General features: G+C 46.1%; 1 protein-coding gene across 1 annotated transcript; it reads left to right on the forward strand.

Annotated features, from left to right (window-relative positions):
• The first annotated feature begins 1,290 nt into the window (after positions 1–1,290).
• LOC137504691 (alpha-1,4-N-acetylglucosaminyltransferase-like) lies at positions 1,291–19,606 on the forward strand. The gene is made up of 2 exons (XM_068233275.1): positions 1,291–1,800; positions 19,022–19,606. Exons 1-2 carry the CDS (start codon positions 1,291–1,293, stop codon positions 19,604–19,606), a joined length of 1,095 nt encoding a protein of 364 aa, XP_068089376.1.
• The last annotated feature ends 3,703 nt before the right edge of the window (positions 19,607–23,309 follow it).

The following is a 23,309-nucleotide window of genomic DNA, read 5'->3' on the forward strand; positions in this document are numbered from 1 at the left end:
ACTTGCCGACCGCGCACTCATACCGCGCGTCGGCAAAGTGGCAGCTGCAGGACCAGCGACGCAGTTCTGCGTCGCCGGCTGCAGGCTAATTAATCAGGAAGCAGCCGCTTGCGCGAGCGGCTGCTTCCTGTCAATTCACAGCGGGGGGCTCCGTGAATAGCCTGTGGGCCGCCAATCGCGGCTCGCAGGCTAAATGTAAACACAAGCGGAAATAATCTGTTTTGTTTACAACAGTAGCAGCGTTGTACTAGATCAGCGATCCCTGGCCAATCAGCGGCCGGGGATCGCTGTCACATGACAGGCAGGAGCCTGTTAGAGGCTGCACAGGACAGATCCGTTCCTGTGCAGCCTCTGATCTCCGAAGGGAGGTAGGAGAGGGAGGGGGGGAATGTCGCCACGGAGGGGGGTTTTGAGGTGCCCCCCCCTCGCAAACCTCAGCCAGCAGGAGCGATCAGACCCCCCCTGCACATCATCCCCATAGGGGGGAAAAAAGGGGGGCGATCTGGTCGCTCTGCCTGCTACATGATCTGTGCTGGGGGCTGCAAAACCCACCCAGCACAGATCACAGAATACAGCGCTGGTCCTTAAGGGGGGGTAAAGCGTGGGTCCTCAAGTGGTTAAAACCCTCAAAACCCACCCGAAACAAACTCCCCGTTATCCCTGAGGCATGCAGTTTAGTTCCTGTTGCCTTAGTTGAGAATTAAAGAGAACCCGAGGTGTGTTTAAAAAATGTTATCTGCATACAGAGGCTGGATGTGCCTATACAGCCCAGCCTCTGTTGCTATACCAAACCCCACTAAGGTCCCCCTGCACTCTGCAATCCCTCATAAATCACAGCCGTGCTGTGAGGCTGTGTTTACATCTGTAGTGTCAGTCTCAGCTGCTCTCTCCGCCTCCTGCATAGCTCCGGTCCCTGCCCACGTCCCTTCCCTCCAATCAGCAGGGAGGGAAGGGATGCAGGCGGGGACTGGAGTTCTGCAGGAGGCGGAGAGAGCAGCAGACTGACACTACAGAGATAAACACAGCCAGCTCTGACAAGCTGTTTGTCAGCAGCGTGGCTGTGATTTATGAGGGATTGCAGAGTGCAGGGGGACCTTAGGTGGGTTTGGGATAGCAACAGAGACTGGGCTGTATAGGCAGATCCAGCCTCTGTATGCAGATAATATTCTTCAAACCCACCTCGGGTTCTCTTTAAAGGAACTTTTCTGTAGTTGCATCCATTAGTTTGTCAAAACAATAATTTTTTTTGTCTTTGTTTTCCAGTGTGACAACAATTCTACATTGTAAAAAATGCAGAGATGCCTCAAAATACTAGTTTTCATGGTTATTTTGATAGTTTTAGCTTACTTGTACAGAGCTGAATTAAAGGAAACAACTATGCAATACCTAACATTGTCAGAGGATAATGTATTTAATGCTTTAAAGTCAAAATTAAATTTGGCTCTAAACACAACAATTAAAATGCATATTGAAGGCCAAGGAAAGGATAACACATCAAATATTGCCTCCAAATATTTAAACCCATTTGATGTTTTAAGAGGAGAAAATGGAGTTATATTTGTGGAGACCACAGACAGGATGCAGCCACCTTCTCTGGTGTTATGTGCCGTAGAGTCAGCTGCAAGAGTGTATAAGGACAGGCCAGTGGTCTATTTCATGAAAGGCCTGAATGATACTGATTCAGAAGATGCTGTAAGGAAATATCTGCCAGCCCTGTCCTCTTTGAAGAATGTCTACGTCTTTCCCCTGAGAATGGAGGAGGTTTTCAAGGATACGCCACTTCTTTCATGGTACAAAAAGGTAAGGCTGGCAATGAAAAGCTTCTATGTTGATATCTCTCATCTTCTGTTCTTTCTCTGCTACAAAGAAAGGTGTTTTTATTTAAAATGATAGTTGTATTGAAAGATTTTAGCAAAAACAAAAAAAGAGACATGATTCAACATAATTGTAGTCATACAAGTCATACAAGAATACTAATCATTGCTCATTCATACTAACCATTGCTTATCTTTCTCAATACAACTATCTTGTACTCCGTTGAACAAAGGTGATTATGACCAAATATCTTATTCTTTACCAATTCTTGGAACATTTCTTGTAGTGATAAGCACTAATTTGGCATAGTCATAATTTTGCATCATAATTTGCAATTACAATGCAAAATTGCAATGCAAAATTTAGGAAAAATGGTTATCAAAAATATCTTGTAGATTTGATAGGAGAAAAAAAGAAAACATTTTTTTTTAAAACTCTGTAAAATTACATTTTGCACACTTTAAACGGGACCTAAAGGGACTCTAAGGTGCCCAGTTTAATTTACCTGAGGCTTTTTCCAGCCACCTGTAGTTGTCCTGGTCTCTTGCTGCCTTTCCACTCATTTTCTTTCAGCATTATGCCCCTCTGAAAGCTGCAGGTGCACTGTGCACCAGGGGAGGACTGAGACCTTTTGGCCAGGAGGGAAACCACAAACTAGAGGCCCATTTTCATGGCAGCCCCAGCCCAAATGATGTCACACACGCGCCCCATGTGCAATATGCCTGTAGTCACGTGGGGTGCCAATGCAGAAATACAGCAAGGACATCTGAGGGACAGCATGACGGGTAAAGTTTAATACACTGGCAACGGGGAGCACATAATACATTTTGAGAGACAACGGCTGGGGTTTCCTTCGCGTTCATCATTCATGATTATTGTACTTGATCGCCCACATCAACCTGAGATTTCCCAGCATCTCAGATCAATACATTCAACTAATTTCCACCACAAATCAGTCAAAACGTTATTATTATTATTATTTATTAGATTTATATAGCGCCAACATATTACGCAGCGCTGTACAATAAATAGGATTACAGACAATGATAACAGGGGTGACAGAACAATACAGGTAACAGACCATAGATACAACAATACAGGTAATAGCAATAAGATACGCAACACAATGCAGATAATAGTACAATGCCAGATCATAAACTGGAGTGGTAGTGGTAAAAAATTACCAGTTCCAAATTCTGGGTAAAGTGCACACAGTCAAGTATGATACACAAGGGGAGAGGGCCCTGCCAAAGGCTTACAATCTAGAGGGAGGGGCTGGTGACACAAAAGGAGGGGGTGCATCAAGAAGTTATTGGCAGAAAGGATTAGGGTAGTGTTGAGTTGATGTAGGCCTCCTTGAAGAAGTGAGTTTTGAGTGCTTTTTTGAAGGTGTTGAAGGTGGGAGCGAGCCTGATGGGCAGCGGGAGAGAGTTCCACCGGATAGGGGCAGCTCTACTGAAGTCCTGCAGTCTGGCATGGGAGTGGGGTGGTTAAGAGGAGGTCGTTGGAGGAGCGAAGTGGGCGGCCAGGTGTATATCTGCTGACCAGGTCAGAGATGTAGGTTGGGCAGGACTTGTGTAAGGATTTGTAGGCCAAACATAGGATCTTGAAGCTGATTCTGAAGTGAATTGGAAGCCAATGAAGGGATTTGCGTAGGGGAGTTGTGGAGACAGAGAAAACAAGAGAAAAGTTAATAGCCTAGATCAGTGTTCCTGAAATGCAGCATAACTGTTTATTTTTGTAATAAAGACTCCTTTTTTCACCAGTGTGAGTCTTCTTACGAGGTAAGAGACCTTCTTTATTTACCTATTACAGTACTGTGATACTTTTAATAAGTTTTAAGGGCGCCTCCACCAACGTGCTACCATACAGATGCTGGAGAGGCAGTTTACTATACCTGAGTTTATTATAACGTGATTATACTGTACCTGGAGCCACTAGAAGTGATGACATCATAGGCTCATATGGCCCAAGTCTACTGAGCACACAAAAACACCACATTACTGTACTGCAAACTCACACCTGATAAGTGTGCTGAATGGCTGGTTGCTGATCAAACCAAAAATACTCATAGGGAAATAGTTTCTCCCTATAAACATAATACAAGGAAGTAAATGATTTCCAATTCACATTTTCTTGTTTTACATCTTTATTGCACATTCTGGATTGGCTTCATATAGTAACATAGTTAAAACATGGACACTGCGACCAATGGTGCCACTGTTCAGTGAGATGAAACAAAAAACAAAAAGAAAAAACATAGTACAAGTTAAATTACAAGCTATACAAAAATGGGACTGGATGTCCCTGAAGGCAGCCCAATACTGTAGGGCTAGCCACATACTTAGGATCCTACCAGGTGCGAGATGTTGATGCCAGCATTGTTACAAGAGATATGTGGGTACAGCCACTGATACAAAGGTATGAAAATACTACAGTAATCACCTGGCTGTGCTGATGATTAGGGATGGTCAATGAGGTGCAAATAATTTAGAGTTGATGTATGATTATGCAAATTATGCATCTTGAAAATGTACTAACTGAATTATACCTTAGCAGGATTAGATTGGTTCATTTTCAAGCTGCAAATATTTGCATACAAAATTTGCATAATCATGTATAAATTTGAAATAATTTGCATCTCATTGACTGATCCTAGCCATGATCCTCTGACTGCAAGGTTGGAACAAGTATGTAACATAAGCATGCCTGCCAGGTAACTGGTATTGTTTAAAAGGAAATAAATATGGCAGCCTCCATATAAAAGGTACCTCTCGCTTTAGCTGTCCTTCAAAATAAAAAGCATCATGTTCAAATGTGATGCTCACGATTAATGCTAGGTACGTACGGTAGGAACGTTGATTGGGCATGCTTGTGGCACCACAGATTTTCATCTGATTCGATAATAATTATCAAAATGGTTTGGTTGGTAGATAGGCCAGCCCTAAATCATTAAATTAGAGGCAGCCTGGGGGGAAATATCCCCCCTTCCCCCCTGGCCAGTCCTCCCCTGCTGTGCACGCACCAAATGCTCCTGGCCAAGGGAACATAATCTAGGAGGTGTGCGGCTCTGGTTCTAACAATCAAGAATCAAGAAGGATTTATTCGCCAAGTACGATGGAGCCGTACTCGGAATTGCTTGTGGTACACATGGCTTAGGCAAAGTACAACAGCTGTACATGTTACATACACGGCTACAATTACATATACTGACAACAATTAACAATACAGTACGTTTACAGCTACAATTAAACAGGCTAGCAGCATACACAGTACGATAACATTCGGAGTGGTATTAGTGTCAGAGTTGCAAAAAGTGGCGGAGAGCAGTGGTGCTCACCGCCAGGTCGTGATCACGCTTACGCGTGGATTCACGACCATTTTGACGCATTCTGCCTCGGACACGCTAAGCCGTGAATAGATTTTCAACCACGAAAATCTGCTTCGGCTTCGCGTGAATGCGGACAGAAATCCGCATTCACGCTCGTGAACCCGGCGCTGAAGTCGTGGTTAGCGGAAATGCGTCAAACTATGCGGAAGTGACACATTGCAGGCCAACAAGAGGGCCCCAGCCAGGCCCTAGCAACCAATCACAGGAGGGGAGCTATGCCCTCCCCTCCTGAATATAAAGCGGCGGCCATGATGGAAAAGCTCTGTCCTTGCTAGACTGTGGTGCTGAGAGGATTATCTCCAGGCCATTGTTGTTTAAGCAAGTGCATTTATTGTGTTAAAAACAAAGCGTTTTTTTTGCTAACACTGCTCTTATACTGTACACACTTAACTAGTCAGTGAGTGATTGCTGTAGTTAGTTGTAGTCAGTGTAGTGTAGTGGGAGTGTGGGAGTCTAGTGATTATTTAACTGTGTGTAGTGCAGGCAGGTTCAGTGCTGCAGTGTAGTCAGTGTAGTGGGAGTGGGGATTATCTGTGTGTAGTGCAGGCAGCCAGGTTAGTGCAACTGCAGTGTTCACTTGTATATTCCAGTGACAGTTATACACTTGTACTATTTGCAGGCAGCCAGTCACACCGCCGGCGCCACCACTCTCTGCCAGCGCTGTTCATTCATTCTGTCAGTGACCTTGTGCCGTGCCCAGTGCCCACTGCTCGCTCGCTGGCATATAAGCATCTCATTACACAGTGTGACATCCTTGTGTGCCCACTGCATCCTTCAGTGACCTAGTTGTATATCCAGTGCCCACTGCTGTGCCCACTGCATCCTTCAGTGACCTTGTACTGTGCCCACTGCATCCTTCAGTGACCTAGTTGTATATCCAGTGCCCACTGCTGTGCCCACTGCATCCTTCAGTGACCTTGTACTGTGCCCACTGCATCCTTCAGTGACCTAGTTGTATATCCAGTGCCCACTGTTGTGCCCACTGCATCCTTCAGTGACCTTGTACTGTGCCCACTGCATCCTTCAGTGACCTAGTTGTATATCCAGTGCCCACTGCTGTGCCCACTGCATCCTTCAGTGACCTTGTACTGTGCCCACTGCATCCTTCAGTGACCTAGTTGTATATCCAGTGCCCACTGCTGTGCCCACTGCATCCTTCAGTGACCTTGTACTGTGCCCACTGCATCCTTCAGTGCCGTTGTACTGTGCCTGGTGCCAGTGGCGGACACAGGCAGCAGTGGGCCCCTGTGCAAAATATCAATTGTGGGCCCCCCTGACCTGCGGCGCGCAAAGCGCGCCGCGCCAAAAAATGGGCGTGGCTATAACCTACGACGCGCGAAGCACGCCGCAGCAAAAATGGGTGTGGATAGAACCTGCGGCGCTTAGCGTCGCGGCAAAAAATGGGCGTGGCAATGACCAGATAAGGGCGGAGCTAACTGTAATTTAAAGTGATCCCGGGGTGAGAGTGATATGGAGGCTGCCATATTTATTTCCTTTTAAACAATACTAGTTGCCTGGCGGCCCTGCTGATCTATTTGGCTGCAGTAATAAACTGAATTACACCAGCAACAAGCATGCAGCTTAATCTTCTCAGTTCTGACAATATTGTCAGAAACCCCTGACCTGCTGCATGCTTGTTCAGGGTCTATGGTTGAAAGAATAAGAGGCAGAGGACCAGAACGGCAACCAGGCAACTGGTATTGCTTAAAAGGAGAGAAATATGGCAGCCTCAATATTATTCTCACCTCAGGTTCCCTTGAAAAGTGCAACGCAAAGACAGTGGGCCCAGGTTTTGGTGACCCTTTCCCCAGAAAATACACATAATGTGAGCAGATTTGCCCAGAAAATACGTGCAATGATGTCGGCAGATATGCCCAGAAAATACGCGCAATCATGTCGGCAGATATGCCCAATCATGTCGGCAGATATGCCCAGAAAATACGCGCAATCATGTCGGCAGATATGCCCAGAAAATACGCGCAATCATGTCGGCAGATATGCCCAGAAAATACGCGCAATCATGTCGGCAGATATGCCCAGAAAATACGCGCAATCATGTCGGCAGATATGCCCAGAAAATACGCGCAATCATGTCGGCAGATATGCCCAGAAAATACGCGCAATCATGTCGGCAGATATGCCCAGAAAATACGCGCAATCATGTCGGCAGATATGCCCAATCATGTCGGCAGATATGCCCAGAAAATACGCGCAATCATGTCGGCAGATATGCCCAGAAAATACGCGCAATCATGTCGGCAGATATGCCCAGAAAATACGCGCAATCATGTCGGCAGATATGCCCAGAAAATACGCGCAATCATGTCGGCAGATATGCCCAGAAAATACGCGCAATCATGTCGGCAGATATGCCCAGAAAATACGCGCAATCATGTCGGCAGATATGCCCAGAAAATACGTGCAATCATGTCGGCAGATATGCCCAGAAAACACATGCAATCATGTAGCAAATTTGCCCAGAACATACATGCAATCATGTGGCAGACCTGCCCAGAACATACACGCAATCATGTAGCAAATTTGCCCAGAACATACATGCAATCATGTGGCAGACCTGCCCAGAACATACACGCAATCATGTGGCAGACCTGCCCAGAACATACACCTGCTAAAATAAATAATAAAAAAAACCATTTACTCACCTGCAGCAGCAGACCTCCTGTCCCAGCCTCCATCCAGCGCGCAGCTCCCATGGGTGGTTGGGTGGATAGGTAGCCTGGTGGGTAGGTAGGTAGGCAGCCCTTAGCCGGGTGGGTAAGTAGCCTGGTGGGTGGCTGGGTAGCCGGGTGGGTGGGTAGCCTGGTGGGTGGGTAGCCTGGTGGGTGGGTAGGTGGGTGGTTAGGTAGCTGGGTGGGTGGGTAGGTAGCCTGGTGGGTCTTTAGGTAGGTAGCCTGGTGGGTTGGTAGGTAGCCGGGTGGGTAGGTAGGTAGGTAGCCTGGTGGGTGGGTAGGTAGCCGGGTGGGTGTGTAGGTAGCCGGGTGGGTGGTTAGGTAGCCGGGTAGGTAGCCGGGTGGGTGGTTAGGTAGCCGGGTGAGTGGTTGGGTAGCCGGGTGGGTGGGTAGCCAGGTGGGTAGGTAGCCGGGTGGGTAGGTAGCCGGGTGGGTAGGTAGGTAGCCGGGTGGGTAGGTAGCCGGGTGGGTAGGTAGCCGGCAGGGTGGTTAGGTAGCTGGGTGGGTAGGTAGACGGGTGGGTGGTTAGGTAGCCGGGTGGGTAGGTAGCCGGGTGGGTGGTTAGGTAGCCGGGTGGGTGGGTAGATGTGTGGGTGGTTAGGTAGCCGGGTGGGTAGCCGGGTGGGTGGTTAGGTAGCCGGGTAGGTAGCTGGGTGGGTAGGTAGCCGGGTGGGTGGGTAGGTATCCGGGTAGGTGGGTAGGTAGCCGGCAGGGTGGTTAGGTAGCTGGGTGGGTAGGTAGCCGGGTGGGTAGACGGGTGGGTGGTTAGGTAGCCGGGTGGGTAGGTAGCCGAGTGAGTGCGTAGATGTGTGGGTGGTTAGGTAGCCGGGTGGGTGGGTAGCCGGGTGGGTAGGTAGTCGGGTGGGTGGTTAGGTAGCCGGGTAGGTAGCCGGGTGGGTAGGTAGCCGGGTGGGTGGTTAGGTAGCCGGGTGGGTAGGTAGCCGGGTGGGTGGGTAGGTAGCCGGCAGGGTGGTTAGGTAGCCGGGTAGGTAGCCGGGTGGGTGGGTGGGTAGGTAGCCGGCAGGGTGGTTAGGTAGCCGGGTAGGTAGCCGGGTGGGTAGGTAGCCGGGTGGGTGGTTAGGTAGCCGGGTAGGTAGCCGGGTGGGTGTGTGGGTATCCGGGTGGGTAGGTAGCCGGGTGGGTGGGTAGGTAGCCGGCAGGGTGGTTAGGTAGCCGGGTAGGTAGCCGGGTAGGTAGCCGGGTGGGTGGGTGGGTAGGTAGCCGGCAGGGTGGTTAGGTAGCCGGGTGGGTAGGTAGCCGGGTGGGTGGTTAGGTAGCCGGGTAGGTAGCCGGGTGGGTGTGTGGGTATCCGGGTGGGTAGGTAGCCGGGTGGGTAGGTAGCCGGCAGGGTGGTTAGGTAGCCGGGTAGGTAGCTGGGTGGGTGGTTAGGTAGCCGGGTGGGTGTGTGGGTATCCGGGTGGGTAGGTAGCCGGGTGAGTGTGCGGGTATCCGGGTGGGTAGTTAGCCGGGTGGATGGGTGTGTAGCTATCCGGGTGGGGGGCCCGACTCCTATCCTCCCTCACTCACCTCGGGGCCCCCCTCCCGGTATGCGCGGCGGCGGCGGCGGCGGCGGCGGCGGCGGGCGGGAGAGCAGAAAATCCAGGAAGTCTCCGCCGGGGCTGCAGCAGACACTAGAGGCTGCTGCCGCTTGGTCTCCCGTGTCTCCAAATTTGTACACTGCTCGCTACTAAACCAGGAAGTAGCGAGCAGTGTACAAAGTTGGAGACACGGGAGACCAAGCGGCAGCAGCCTCTAGTGTCTGCTGCAGCCCCGGCGGAGACTTCCTGTATTTTCTGCTCTCCCGCCGCATCGCATGAGGGGGAGGGGGCCGATGTGAGGGGGGAGGACAGGAGTCGGGGCCCCCCAGGTTAAAATAAAAGGTAAAATTAAAAAAAAAACCCTGCAATACTTAATGGGCCCCTGAAGCAGCGGAACTTCAGGGGGCCTCGTGCGGCGGCACGGCCTGCACGGCCGTATGTCCGCCACTGCCTGGTGCATCCTTCAGTGACCTTGTACTGTGCCCACTGCATCCAGTGATTCATTACTAGCAACATGTCTGGCAGGGTTTCGCGCCAATGCACTCTGTCTGCGTTATCACTGCCCGGGTCACCGGGTGCATTTAATTTTTTGGCCAGCACTATGACGCTGTGCTGCTACTACTACCACCAGTATGTTGCCATGGTCCTTCTGTGCTGCTGAACTGACCGCCCGCATTGTCCTCCTCCTCCTGACTCAGTCGCTTCCACCAATGTACTCTGTCTGCGTTCACACTGCCCGGGTCACCGGGTGCATTTAATTTTTTTGGCCAGCACTATGACGCTGTGCTGCTACTACTACCACCAGTATGTTGCCATGGTCCTTCTGTGCTGCTGAACTGACCGCCCGCATTGTCCTCCTCCTCCTGACTCAGTCACTTCCACCAATGTACTCTGTCTGCGTTCACACTGCCCGGGTCACCGGGTGCATTTAATTTTTGGCCAGCACTATGACGCTGTGCTGCTACTACTACCACCAGTATGTTGCCATGGTCCTTCTGTGCTGCTGCTGCTGAACTGACCGCCCGCATTGTCCTCCTCCTCCTGACTCAGTCGCTTCCACCAATGTACTCTGTCTGCGTTCACACTGCCCGGGTCACTGGGTGCATTTAATTTTTTGGCCAGCACTATGACGCTGTGCTGCTACTACTACTACCAGTATGTTGCCGTGGTCCTTCTGTGCTGCTGAACTGACCGCCCGCATAGTCCTTCTCCTGACTCAGTCGCTACCACCACTGCACTCTGCGTTCACACTGCCCGTGTCCACTGACAACTCTGCTGCGATGTCATTGCTAATTGCTGCAAAAAAAAAAAAAAAAAAAAAAAAAATTACAAAAACCTCTCTGGGGCCTTTTTGGCGTCAGCCACTCATCCTCCTCGAGCGGTACCTTCGCCGCCAAGTGCCATTGGAACTCGCCTTCACCTCTTTGATTGCTTAACGCATATATCCCTTTTTAAAACCACTTATTACCAATTAATAGCCCCATTTAAAGTGTTGATTTCACTTTAAAATCCATTTTCTCTAGAAAAAAAAATGTTGGGGTATTTTTTATGTTGAAGTTATGTTGCCCCTTATCACCTCGATAACCCATGCAATTTGGGGGATTGTAGCATGTATGGGGGCTTTGTTATTAACGTTAAAAGAAAATCCGCCTCCGGGCGGGAATCCACGCGTGATTACGCCATTCACGGCAGAAAATCCGCGTGGTTGCGTGGACGCGGACGAAAATCCGCATGCGGCGGGGCCGAATGCGGATTTTTTTTTGCAACCACGCGGATTGCCGAATTCGTGGATGAGGCACATCCGAGCATCTCTGGCGGAGAGTGCAGAAGAGAAGGCGGAGATGCTGAAGAAAGGCAGTGTGATTAGGGATGCAGAGGAGAAAGTGGAATAGCCGCACCATAGGCAGTCATGTTGGTTGCAGACTAGGAGGTGGAGAGTCAGGGGTCTGTGTTGTTCAGCAACAGAACAGCCTTTCGGTGACAATAGCATGTATTGGGGCTTTGTTATAAGTAGCTAAAGTGGGACTGAAATGACATGTAATTATACAAAATTATGAGAGGATTATGCAAAATCAATTGAATTTCAAAATTGTAATTAGGTGCGGCCGTAACTGAAAAAATGTACATGAAATTTTGCATAATCATAATTAGCAGATTACAATCCTCACTAAAATCTCTGGTAAGTCACCTACATTTGTGTAGTGTAATTTATCCTAACAATAATAAAATGTGACTTTTTGAGTCAATGTTATGGTCAACAAAGTGGTAGGTCCAGTAAGGGCATTAACCAACGTCACACAGAAGGAAGGATTGGTAGTGTCCTTAGACAGTTGCTACATTTACAGACATTGTTTGAATGGTTTCCGTGGTAACCACGCTCCGAGCGTATACGTGCTTACAGCCGCTCGGCAGCGTGACGTCATCTAATTTATGCACTGCTCAGAGATGCTGAGGAGGCAGGGATGAGCCGGTTAGTTCACAGGGTGGCTCCCTATTGGCCCAGTCCTGTAGCAAATGCGATCTGATTGGCGCACCGGGAACCACCCCCAGCAAACCTGATAACCAATCGGGTAGCGCTATTCACGGAGGAACCCGTCTTTCACTTTTTCAGCCGGCCAGCTTATAGGAGGGTTTTGTCATGGGTCATAAGGTGTAGGCTGTATTGAGAGGAATCCGGGTAGGTAAAATAGGCATTGTAGCTTGTTTTTTTCGCCCCATATGCAATATAATGGTGTGCTATGACATACTTCCCGATTGGTCAATATCCTGAAGGACAAATCTAGTGACCAATGGCAAGGTCTCTTGTTGGCAGGTAGGGGGGCGTATGTGAGCACCTCCTCCCCCAGCATCCATTAAAAGGGCAACCTGAACGGTCATGCTTTTCTTGGCTGCTGCCTGTGGCCATATTACTTACCAATATGTGTACTTTGTGATATGTATAATATGTCTTTATTATTTTAGCACTTTGCACTCTTGCACTTTATATAGCAATCACTCCAGACAAAGTTTCTATTTTTATGAAACGAAACATGTAGGGAATTAGTGTGGGGTTTATAATAGTCATACAATAGGAGATTGGTAGGATTGTCTTTACGACTAGCAACCATATATCCGCCAACCCGATTGTTTCACTTTGTTCCTTATAGGTAGTAATGTGTCTGTAGCTCTTTTAAATTTCTTATTAAAAGTTAAATTTTAACTATCTTTCTCTCTATAAGGCTAGTCCCTTTGTGTAAACATTTACACACATCTCTACAAAATGAAGCAAACATGGGGGGATTTATGTTGCTAAGGGCATTATACATATCCTAGTGTGATATCATCTAGGCTACTTTAGTGTTCGATCAATATAGGTAAAGTGATAACAGTAAATAATGAGGTAGCACTATAAACTATTTTAGCAATAACAGGAAAGGCGTTTTAAAAATTGCCTTTGATGCTGGTTATTTACTTAAAGTAGGATTGTCAGCCATAAAATCAAATTGAATTTACCCACTGTTCTGTGTTTATAATGTAGTCTACAATCTTACCCTGCATTTCAGGGCTTCCAATATAACCAGAAGCAGGTGTATAAGGTGATCAAAGAACACCCTGGAGGGAAAAAAAGCACAGAGTAAACAGGAGCCCAAATGGTGCAGTATGACACAACTAAAATGGTAAAATGGTGAAGATGTCAATTGTGGTACTCACAAAGGAAACTCTAGATGGTTATGGAGGTGGTAAAAACTCCTGACCAAATAGAATACCCCTCCAGAAGGAGGGTGGGTAACACAAAGGGGAAAAGAGGCACACAAGGTATGATAAAACTGTGTTAAATACAACAAAAATCAAAAGAGTGTGGGGTGGCTTATCTCAATGAAGACAAATTCGTATAACAAACTTCAATTCGCACTGGCAACGTGTTTCGCGGGTCTGTGCCCACTTTCTCAGGCCAAATACAGTGTCACAGTAGTAATAAGCCTCAGCAGAAGGCGCCTCTAAATATAGTCAGAAATGTTTTTGCTGTAATAAATCTTATCAAAAATCGAGAAAACACGAGCATCCTCCCTAATTTAGTTTGTACCACTCAATAATAGAGGAGCTATACTGGTAATCAAATATTTCCACTACAACAAATTAAACCAGTACTGCTACATGTGCACGAAAAAATGAATAATATGTTCCAAGATCAACTCAAGATGTCTTTCTGCTCTACCCTGCTGACTGACAATCCTTGGAAGAAAGTTCCTTTATGGTTGGGTGCCAGATGTCTATCTATTCAGATTATGAGCTTGAGTCAGCGCATCCAATAGTACTCACGTCTCAGAACTTGCAGTATGCTTTGGGCAATATGCTGTTAAGCTCAAATCCCATGAGTATGTTTAGGATCTTCATAGGTGCATTAGGAGATGTATATGCGTGTGTTGTGCCTGGCGTGATGTACAGTGACTTGCCACCGCTCAAGTTAACTTACGACCTTGTGGATCCTTATCATTCCATCTAGCCTGGGAGTTTGTGTAGAGCCGTCCCGTCCATCCGCACCACTCATGAGTGGTAAGCGTATCCATATGCTTTACAGGGATCTCAGCTTCCGTGTATAACAGCAGTAACCATCACTGGAGACCACTTGAGCACTCATTGTGCTGGTCCCTGCCCACTGACATGTTTTTGCCCCACCCACGGAGCTTTCTCAAAGTGATTGACGGATGCTTCATTCCCTTCCCACAGTCCTTATGTCAGCACTGCCAGGGGGAGTGGTTATGTAGATCTATTCATTGTGTGTGTTTTCCAACACACACAATGAATGGATCTTATTTCAGTCAGCCTGGCTCTATCTGGTACATTGCCGGGGAGAAGAAGGATCAATATCTACCCTCTTACATTCCTGCTCCTCACTGATTGGCTGACGGCAGAGTTCAGTGTGAAGCTGCTGACATACGATTTATGCTGTGCTCACGTGTGTTTACAAAGCAAGCTAGATATGACAGTGCAGTTTCAAGGAGAAAAAAAAGTGAGGAAATGACATCAGGATTGGCTTCAGTCAGAGGCAGTAGAAATGGAAAATTCCTGAAACTGTTTTCTCTTTATTTAATAAGTAAGATTCACTGAAATCAAAATATAGACAGTACAATACATATGTTGTGTAAGGAGAACAAGTATGTATCTACTTATGTATGTTTTTTGTTTTCCTGGAATAGTATGGCTATCAGTAAATGAGGAAACCACAATAGATCAATAGCTGAGTAAAAACGTATACTCTAGAACCTCATTTCCCATCCCATTGCCTTTCAGCAATAGATGTCTGTGCAGCTCTGAACCCATTTGGCACGTTACTTGAAAGTAAACGAGTGAGGGAAATGCTTCTCATGGAATCATGTCTGGTAAAGTCCAGTTCTATTGCACACCACTTTTTCTGCTCCATTCTCATGTAGAGGAACTTATTTTTTAACATCTCTTCCACCTGAGTCTTATTTGCTTATGAGTATTGCATAACTTCTTTATGAGCGTAATGACCTAATTACGATTTCGCGAAATTTCGCGTAATTAGTGTAATTACGATCATGGCCGTAAGTACATAATCGTAATGAAGAAGGATTTCGCGAAATTTCGCGTAAGCGCAATTTTCGCGTAATTTTCGCATTGCAGTGGGTTCATGCCGTAATTTCGCATTAAACGCTACCGTAATTTCGCGTTAAACCGTAACGCTCCGTATAATATAAAAAAGCCGCCGACTTTAAGGGTTAATAGCAAAGCCCCCTTAAGTGCTAAGAGCCTCAAATTTGGAGAATATATTAAGGAGATCAGGAGGAATAAGAGGAAAAATTTTTTTTTCAAAAAGACCTTATAGTTTTTGAGAAAATCGATGTTAAAGTTTCAAAGGAAAAATGTAAACATTTAAAAACCCGCCGACTTTAACGGTTAATAGCAAAGCCTGCTTAAAGTTTAGGAACACCAAATTCCCAGGGTATATTAGGGGGATCAGTGGGAATAAGAGGAAAAATTTTGTTTTCAAAAAGACCTTATAGTTTTTGAGAAAATCGATTTTTAAGTTTCAAGGGCGAAAATGTCTTTTAAATTCGGAAAATGTCAGTTTTTTTTGCACAGGTAACAATAGTGTATTATTTTCATAGATTCCCCCAAGTGGAAAGAGTTTTACTTACTTCGTTCTGAGTGTGGGAAATATAAAAAAAAACCGACGTGGGGTCCCCCCTCCCAGACCTCTTTAACCCCTTGTCCCCCATGCAGGCTGGGATAGCCAGAATGCGGAGCACCGGCCGCGTGGGGCTCCGCACCCTGACTATACCAGCCCGCATGGTCCATGGATTGGGGGGTCTCGGAAGGGGAGGGGCAGCCAAGCTTTCCCCTCCCCCTCCGAGCCCTTGTCCAATCCAAGGACAAGGGGCTCTTCTCCACCTCCGATGGGCGGTGGAGGTGGAGGCCGCGATTTCCTGGGGGGGGGTTCATGGTGGAATCTGGGAGTCCCCTTTAAAAAGGGGTCCCCCAGATGCCCACCCCCCCTCCCAGGAGAAATGAGTATAGAGGTACTTGTACCCCTTACCCATTTCCTTTAAGAGTTAAAAGTAAATAAACACACAGACACTTAGAAAAAGTATTTTAATTGAACAAAAAACATAACCACGAAAAAAGTCCTTTAATATTCTTAATTAACCATTAATACTTACCTGTCCCTTTAAAAGCCAGTTCCCACGCAATATCCTCGGAAATATACTAATCAGTTACAATATAACAAAGTTATTACAATGTAACAACTTTGTTACATTGTAACTACGCCGCACCCGACGCCACTCGCCGCTCAGCCGCCGCACCCGCACGCACCCGACAGAGCTCTGAGCTATATAGCTCAGAGCTCCGTAAGCATCTTTGTATTTGGGCTCCAAGGAGCCCCATTGGTCCTTAGCAGACCAATGGGGTTCCTTTAAATCAGAAGGAACCCTATTGGTCTGCTAAGGACCAATGGGGCTCCTTGGAGCCCAAATACAAAGATGCTTACAGAGCTCTGAGCTATATAGCTCAGAGCTCTGTCGGGTGCGTGCAGGACGCTAAGTCCCCGCCGCCTCCCGCTGTCCACCCCGCCCACATCTGTCACCCACATGTCACCCACATGTGGGTGACATGTGGGTGACATGTGGGAGAGGCGGGGTGGACAGCGGGAGGCGGCGGGGACTTAGCGTCCCGCACGCACCCGACAGAGCTCTGAGCTATATAGCTCAGAGCTCTGTAAGCATCTTTGTATTTGGGCTCCAAGGAGCCCCATTGGTCCTTAGCAGACCAATGGGGTTCCTTCTGATTTAGTCAGGGTGCGGAGCCCCACGTGGCAGGTGCTCCGCATTCTGGCTATCCCAGCCTGCATGGGGGACAAGGGGTTAAAGAGGTCTGGGAGGGGGGACCCCACGTCGTTTTTTTTTTATATTTCCCACACTCAGAACGAAGTAAGTAAAACTCTTCCCACTTGGGGGAATCTATGAAAATAATACACTATTGTTACCTGTGCAAAAAAAACTGACATTTTCCGAATTTAAAAGACATTTTCGCCCTTGAAACTTAAAAATCGATTTTCTCAAAAACTATAAGGTCTTTTTGAAAAAAAAAAATTTCCTCTTATTCCCACTGATCCCCCTAATATACCCTGGGAATTTGGTGTTCCTAAACTTCAAGCAGGCTTTGCTATTAACCGTTAAAGTCGGCGGGTTTTTAAATGTTTACATTTTTCCTTTGAAACTTTAACATCGATTTTCTCAAAAACTATAAGGTCTTTTTGAAAAAAAATTTTTTCCTCTTATTCCTCCTGATCTCCTTAATATATTCTCCAAATTTGAGGCTCTTAGCACTTAAGGGGGCTTTGCTATTAACCCTTAAAGTCGGCGGCTTTTTTATATTATACGGAGCGTTACGGTTTAACGCGAAATTACGGTAGCGTTTAATGCGAAATTACGGCATGAACGAAACGCGAAATTTCGCATTGAAAATTACGCTTACGGTATTTTCAATTACGATTTTAATGGCAATTACGCTTCCGCAATTTCGCATCGTAATCGCGAATTTCGCATGCGTAATTATAGTAATGCGAAATTTCGAAAATTTCAGCTCAACTCTATATACAGTAAAACCTTGGATTGAGAGTAACTTGGTTTAAGAGCGCTTTGCAAACAAGCAATACATTTTTTTGAACTTTTGACTTGATATACAAGCAATGTTGTTTCCATACGTTATTAATGGGGAACTGGCAAATTGACCATTATGATTTGTTTGCATGCTGAGAAGTTTGTTCAAGTTCCTAAGCAGATATGTATTGCCCTTTTTGCCATTGGAAGCACCCAGCACCTAGCACCTCACATAATTTGCAGCATTACTTGCTCGTGCCCCAGGAGCATGGTCTAACAGTTTGTAAAGTGTTTAACTTCTATACAGATACAGCATCTGCTGTTAGAACTGTTTATAGCATTTCTTGTTAGTTACAGATCATCTGGAAGAATCCCCCTCTTCTGTGTCTTTGTTCTCTTTTCCTACCATTATCCCACTCCTCCATCTCTTCTTCTTTTTCTTCTTCTCCTCCATGTCTGCTCGTCTTTATCCATCACCTTGCGCTCTTCTTATCATGACAGACCTTTCTTATGTGCTTTTACTATGTTCTCTAGGTAAAAAAAAAGTGTGCATGATTGGGGAGATCAAACAGTTTATCTTGTTTAGTCTTAAGGGGACGCTCAAGTGTAATGTGGCACGATGGGAAAAACATGTGTATATAGTACCAATCCTCCTTAGAACTTGCCTGAATAATTTTGTGTGGTTATCTCCTTTATCTCCTTTACTCTTATTTTAAAAAATGTCTTTGTAAATCAAAGTTTATTGACTCAGAAAAGTAATATGTTTCAATATAACAATAGTAATAAAAGCCAACCGATTGGCTTGAAATTGTCAATAGTAACATTTGAATGTAAAAGACAATGGGCTTGATTCACAAAGCCGTGCTAACGCCGTGCTATGCGTTTAGCACGCAATGTGACACGCGTGAAGGTTTATGCGTGTAAAGATTTACGTGTGCGTGCTAACGAGGCAAAGTGCATGCATTAACGTGCAAACACCTTCATCAGCGCGCACGTAAATCTTTACCTGCGTAACCTTCACGTGCATCACATTGCATGCTAAACACATAGCACGGTCGTGCTATGCATTAGCACGGCTTTGTGAATCAAGCCCAATGAGAGACAAAACACCATGTTGTTTTGGCAATGTAAAGAGGCCCACTTTTTTTTCGAAATCTCTCTAGAATATATTGAAAATGGTAACTAAGCAAGTAATCAACCCAATCAGCTTGATTTTCAGGCTCGAGAGCATGAAGTGCTTATTGGCTTGCTGATTGGTGTAAGTAGAATAGGGTCCAATTCTAAAGAGGGAACCTCAGTGCTAGCAAATTAGTTCATTACAAAATTGATGCAGTCCATTTTGGAAGGCAAGATTCTCAATTTTTGAAACTTAATACAAATTTGCAATCTAGTTGTTTTTGTCATTTCTAGTGTTCCAGCTTGTTCTTAGTGAGTGTTTTGATTGCAAAGGGCTAATGATTGCTTGCATTTTTCACGGTTTTACAGGTAGATCCAAAACGGGAAGTATATTGGACCCATGTCAGTTCTGATGGATGCAGGTTGGCTCTGATCTGGAAACATGGTGGTATTTATTTTGACACTGACATCATCTCAATTCAGAAGATACCTCATCAATATTTCTTGGCTGAAGAATCAAGTCAATATTTTGCCAATAGTGCTTTTGGGTTTCCTTCCCATCAGGAGTTTACATGGAAGTGTATGGAAGATTTTGTTCGGCATTATCGGGGGGCAGTATGGGGGTATCAAGGACCAAACCTGATAACGCGTATTTTTAACCAGTATTGCCCTGCACCTTCAGGTAATGAGGCAGTGGACACTGTTTGTGGAAACATCACATGTTTGCTTATTAAACGACTCTATCCTATATCATACTCAGCATGGAAACGCTACTTTGAGGTTTGGGACAAAGAGCCAACATTTGGTGATTCTTATGCTTTGCATCTTTGGAACTTTATGAATCGTGATGAACATAGGACTATGGTTCCTGGGAGTAATACATTGGTGGAACATCTATACCAAAAGTATTGTCCTTCTACATATGGTTTGACAGGAAAAAATAATATGGTGTAAAGCACTGTCATCTGTTTCATGCTTTTGGCTAGTGATAGAGACCATAAATATACTTGTTAAGATGGCCATACACTGGTCGATTTGCCATCAGATTCGACCAACAGATAGATCCCTCTCTGATCGAATCTGATCAGAGAGGGATCGTATGGCCACCTTTACTGTAAACAGATTGTGAATCGATTTCAGCCTGAAACCGATCGCAATCTGTGGAGCTGCCGCTTCCGCACCAGCATACACCCCCCCGCATACATTACATTTCCGGCCGGCGCGAGTCCCCGCTGTCTTCTTCTCCGCTCCGGCTACTGAACTTCCTGTCCAGGGGAAGTTTAAACAGTAGAGGGCGCTTTACTGTTTAAACTTCCTGCCGGGAGAGGAAGTTCTGTGTAGCTCTGGAGCCCAAAGCGGAGAAGAAACGGTCTGGAGCCCGAAGCGGAGAAGAAGACCAGGGGACTCGCGCCGGCTGGAGCAGCTAATGTATTACCGCTGTATTGCGTCGGTCGTCGGGCATTCGAACGCCACCAACGACGCACTCCCGACCCACCGGCGACCGAGAAAAATCTTCCGCATGGATGGGTCGCTGGGAATCGACAGGAACAATCGATTTTGGACGGAAATCGATCGTTCTGTCAGCGGTGTGCGCAGCGATTTCACAGCCGTTTTGATCACTGTGATCGAAAACGGCTGTATATCGGCGGGAAAATCGTTAGGTGTATGGGCCCCTTTATATGGACAAATCAATATATTAATGTCCATTAGACGGATGTATAGATTACAGTTACTGTATATATGGGGAGAATGCTTGTTTTCTCTTTCAAGTCATTACTATTTTAAAAGACTGCGTATGCATTATAACGTAATCAGAAGTACATACAAAATGCCTCTTTTACTGATTTGACTTGAAAAAATATTGACTGAACATAAGGTGTACCTGACCAAAGGCAAAGCTACTAAGGTTAGCACATCTGTTCATGCTGAATCTACATTGTCTGTTTTTCTTCTTGTTTTTGACTTCTGGCTAAAGTCAAATTTTTAGATTGGGAGAGGCAGGCTTGTTGTAATATTCCCTCCTATCACCCTCCCATTCGCTCCTCTACCCTGCCTCACTCCCTCTCCATAAAAGGAGGAAATAAGAGGGCAAAGGGGAAACACATCTCTCTTTTGCTGTCTGAAAATTCGACTTTAGCCAGAAGGAGGAGGGGGGAGGAGAGGAACAGGCAATGCACAGAGGTATGTGGATTCAGCACCAACACTCCTCTGCCTTTAACTTAGGTAGCTTTGTCCTGGGTGAGGTATGCTTTAAAGGGGCAATTAGGTATGCTTTAAAGGGTAAATTTTGCAATTTAAAATATGTGCAAACATATACAAATAAGAAGTACCTTTTTTCCAGAGTAAAATGAGCCATAAATTACTTTTCTCCTATGTTGCTGTCACTTACAGTAGTAGGTAGTAGAAATCTGACAGAAGCAACAGGTTTTGGACTAGTCAATCTCTTCATGGGGAATTCTCAGGGATGTATTTATTTTCAAAAGCACTTTGTGAATAGCAGTTGCTCTGTCCAACTGCCAAAAAACTGTGTAGTGAGCAGGGAAGCTGGCCAGCATCATTGTTTAAATAATTTTTAGGGAATATATTTATAAAGAATAAAAGCCTTGCTGAGAATCCCCTATAAAGAGATGGGCTAATCCAAAGCCTGTCGCTTCTGTCAGATTTCTACTACCTACTGTAAGTGACAGCAACATAGGAGAAAAGTAATTTATGGCTCATTTTACTCTGGAAAAAAATTACTTCTTATTTGTATGTTTGCACATATTTTAAATGTAACATTTTTTCACCATAGTGCCCCTTTAAATGTTAGCTCTAAAGGTTACTTGTTAACATATTGAGATATGGTCACCATCACTTAGCAGCCTTAGTGACGTGTCCTCCCCGCCTGCTCACTTGTGCTGTGCCATCGGATGATTTTTCCTCCCTCCCTGCTGAAGCAGTTACTGACGTTCTAATGCAGGCTTAGGAGGTGCTGTTATGTGCTGTGTTATGTGCAGGGGAAGATCGTTTTGAACTTCCAACTTCTGCTCCAAAGATGTAGGTCCTTCAGAGGTAAAATAGAGAATTACATTAGTTCAAACTAACCAGTAATAAAAGCTAAGAGAAAACTTTTATTGTTTCTCAAGTGGACAAGCCTGCTAGTGTAGATGTAATGCCCAGAATTTGGGAGTTCGATTCTCATTCTGAGCAAGAAATTTAGCTACCTATTTATTTGCCTACAATCTTCCTCAGCACATAACACAGCGTATGACGGCACCTCCTCCTGAGCCTAAAACCTGCATAAGAACATTGATTACTGCTTTAGCAGAGGTAGAGGAGGGTTCAGTGGCTAGCAAAGCCCAAGTAAGGAGGGGGGAGGGGGACAAGTCACAACGATCTCTAAATATGCTAACAAATAACCTTTCTGCCTAACATTTCTTAGAAACAAAAACAAAATATAAAACACTGTTTAATATGTATAAGGAATATACCTGTGGGTGGTCTGGATTCCGACGACTCTGGTCAGCTGACAGATCAGTGTCAGCTGATTCTTCAGCTGACACCTAGGCAGGGCCTTGTTGTGTGATTGGTTGTGCGATGTGTGGCCGGCCACTGATTGGATGCTGCATTATATTTAAACCTGCAGAGTGCTCCCAGTCATTGCCCGTGTTAAGCATAGCTTTATCTAGTTGCTGGGTGTGCACTCTTTGATTACTGATTGCTGGATTTTGACCTTGCCTTGTATTTGTCTATTCCTGTCTGCTGTGATTAACCTTTGCTTTTGCTTCCTGGATACCCCTTGCCTACTGCCTGGACTGACCCCCGCCTGTTTACTGGATACTCTCTTGCCTGCTGCCTGGACTGACCCTTGCTTGTTTACTGGATATACTCAGCCTATTGCCTTGACGGACCATTGCCTGTTATTGGTTACCTCTTGCATGTTACCTGGATTGTCTGTTACCTAGGGACTTGGTATATCTGTCTTCTACGTCAGCTTGTATGCCTTGCTTGCCTAAGTCCTAATTAGGGCCAGCTAGTGGAGTGCCAGGCAGGGACAGTGTAGGTGTCGGTTAGTGGTGTGCCAGGCAGGGAGAGCTAGGTGAAGAGCGAGACCTATAGCCTGGGACATACACGCTGACTCCGAGAGTTATACCCCCAAGCCTGACAATATGATACTTTTCCTCTTAGGCACATGCTGCTAGGGTTATCCAGTAGCCTCATTTTCTCTATAGTGCCTCTTTTAAGATTAATTTTCTATAAGCCTATGCACTGAAATCACAGGCCCACTGCTATCTACAGTTTACTAAGTTATATGGTTTAATTACAGTTATAGCTCTTCTAAAGGTGCACACACATGCACAAGTACTGTTGTCTACAGGGAAAGGGACTCAGTCCCTTGGGTGACAGTTCAGTACACAAAGCTGTACCGTCACATCACTACTCTCCATTAGTGTTGGGCGAACACCTGGATGTTCGGGTTCGGGCCGAACAGGCCGAACATGGGCCAGATGTTCGGCATGTTCGGCCCGAACGCCGAACTCAATGGGAGTCAATGGGACCCCCGAACATGCCCATTTTGGGGGCCCTATGGGGTCGCAGGCATAAGGGGGGAGCATGCCCCGGTCGCGGGGGGGGTCGGAAATTCCCCCCACCCCCTCCGCTAGCGCTCCCCCCTCTG

This window comes from Hyperolius riggenbachi, chromosome 4 (assembly GCF_040937935.1).
Source record: "Hyperolius riggenbachi isolate aHypRig1 chromosome 4, aHypRig1.pri, whole genome shotgun sequence".
NCBI lineage: Eukaryota > Metazoa > Chordata > Amphibia > Anura > Hyperoliidae > Hyperolius > Hyperolius riggenbachi.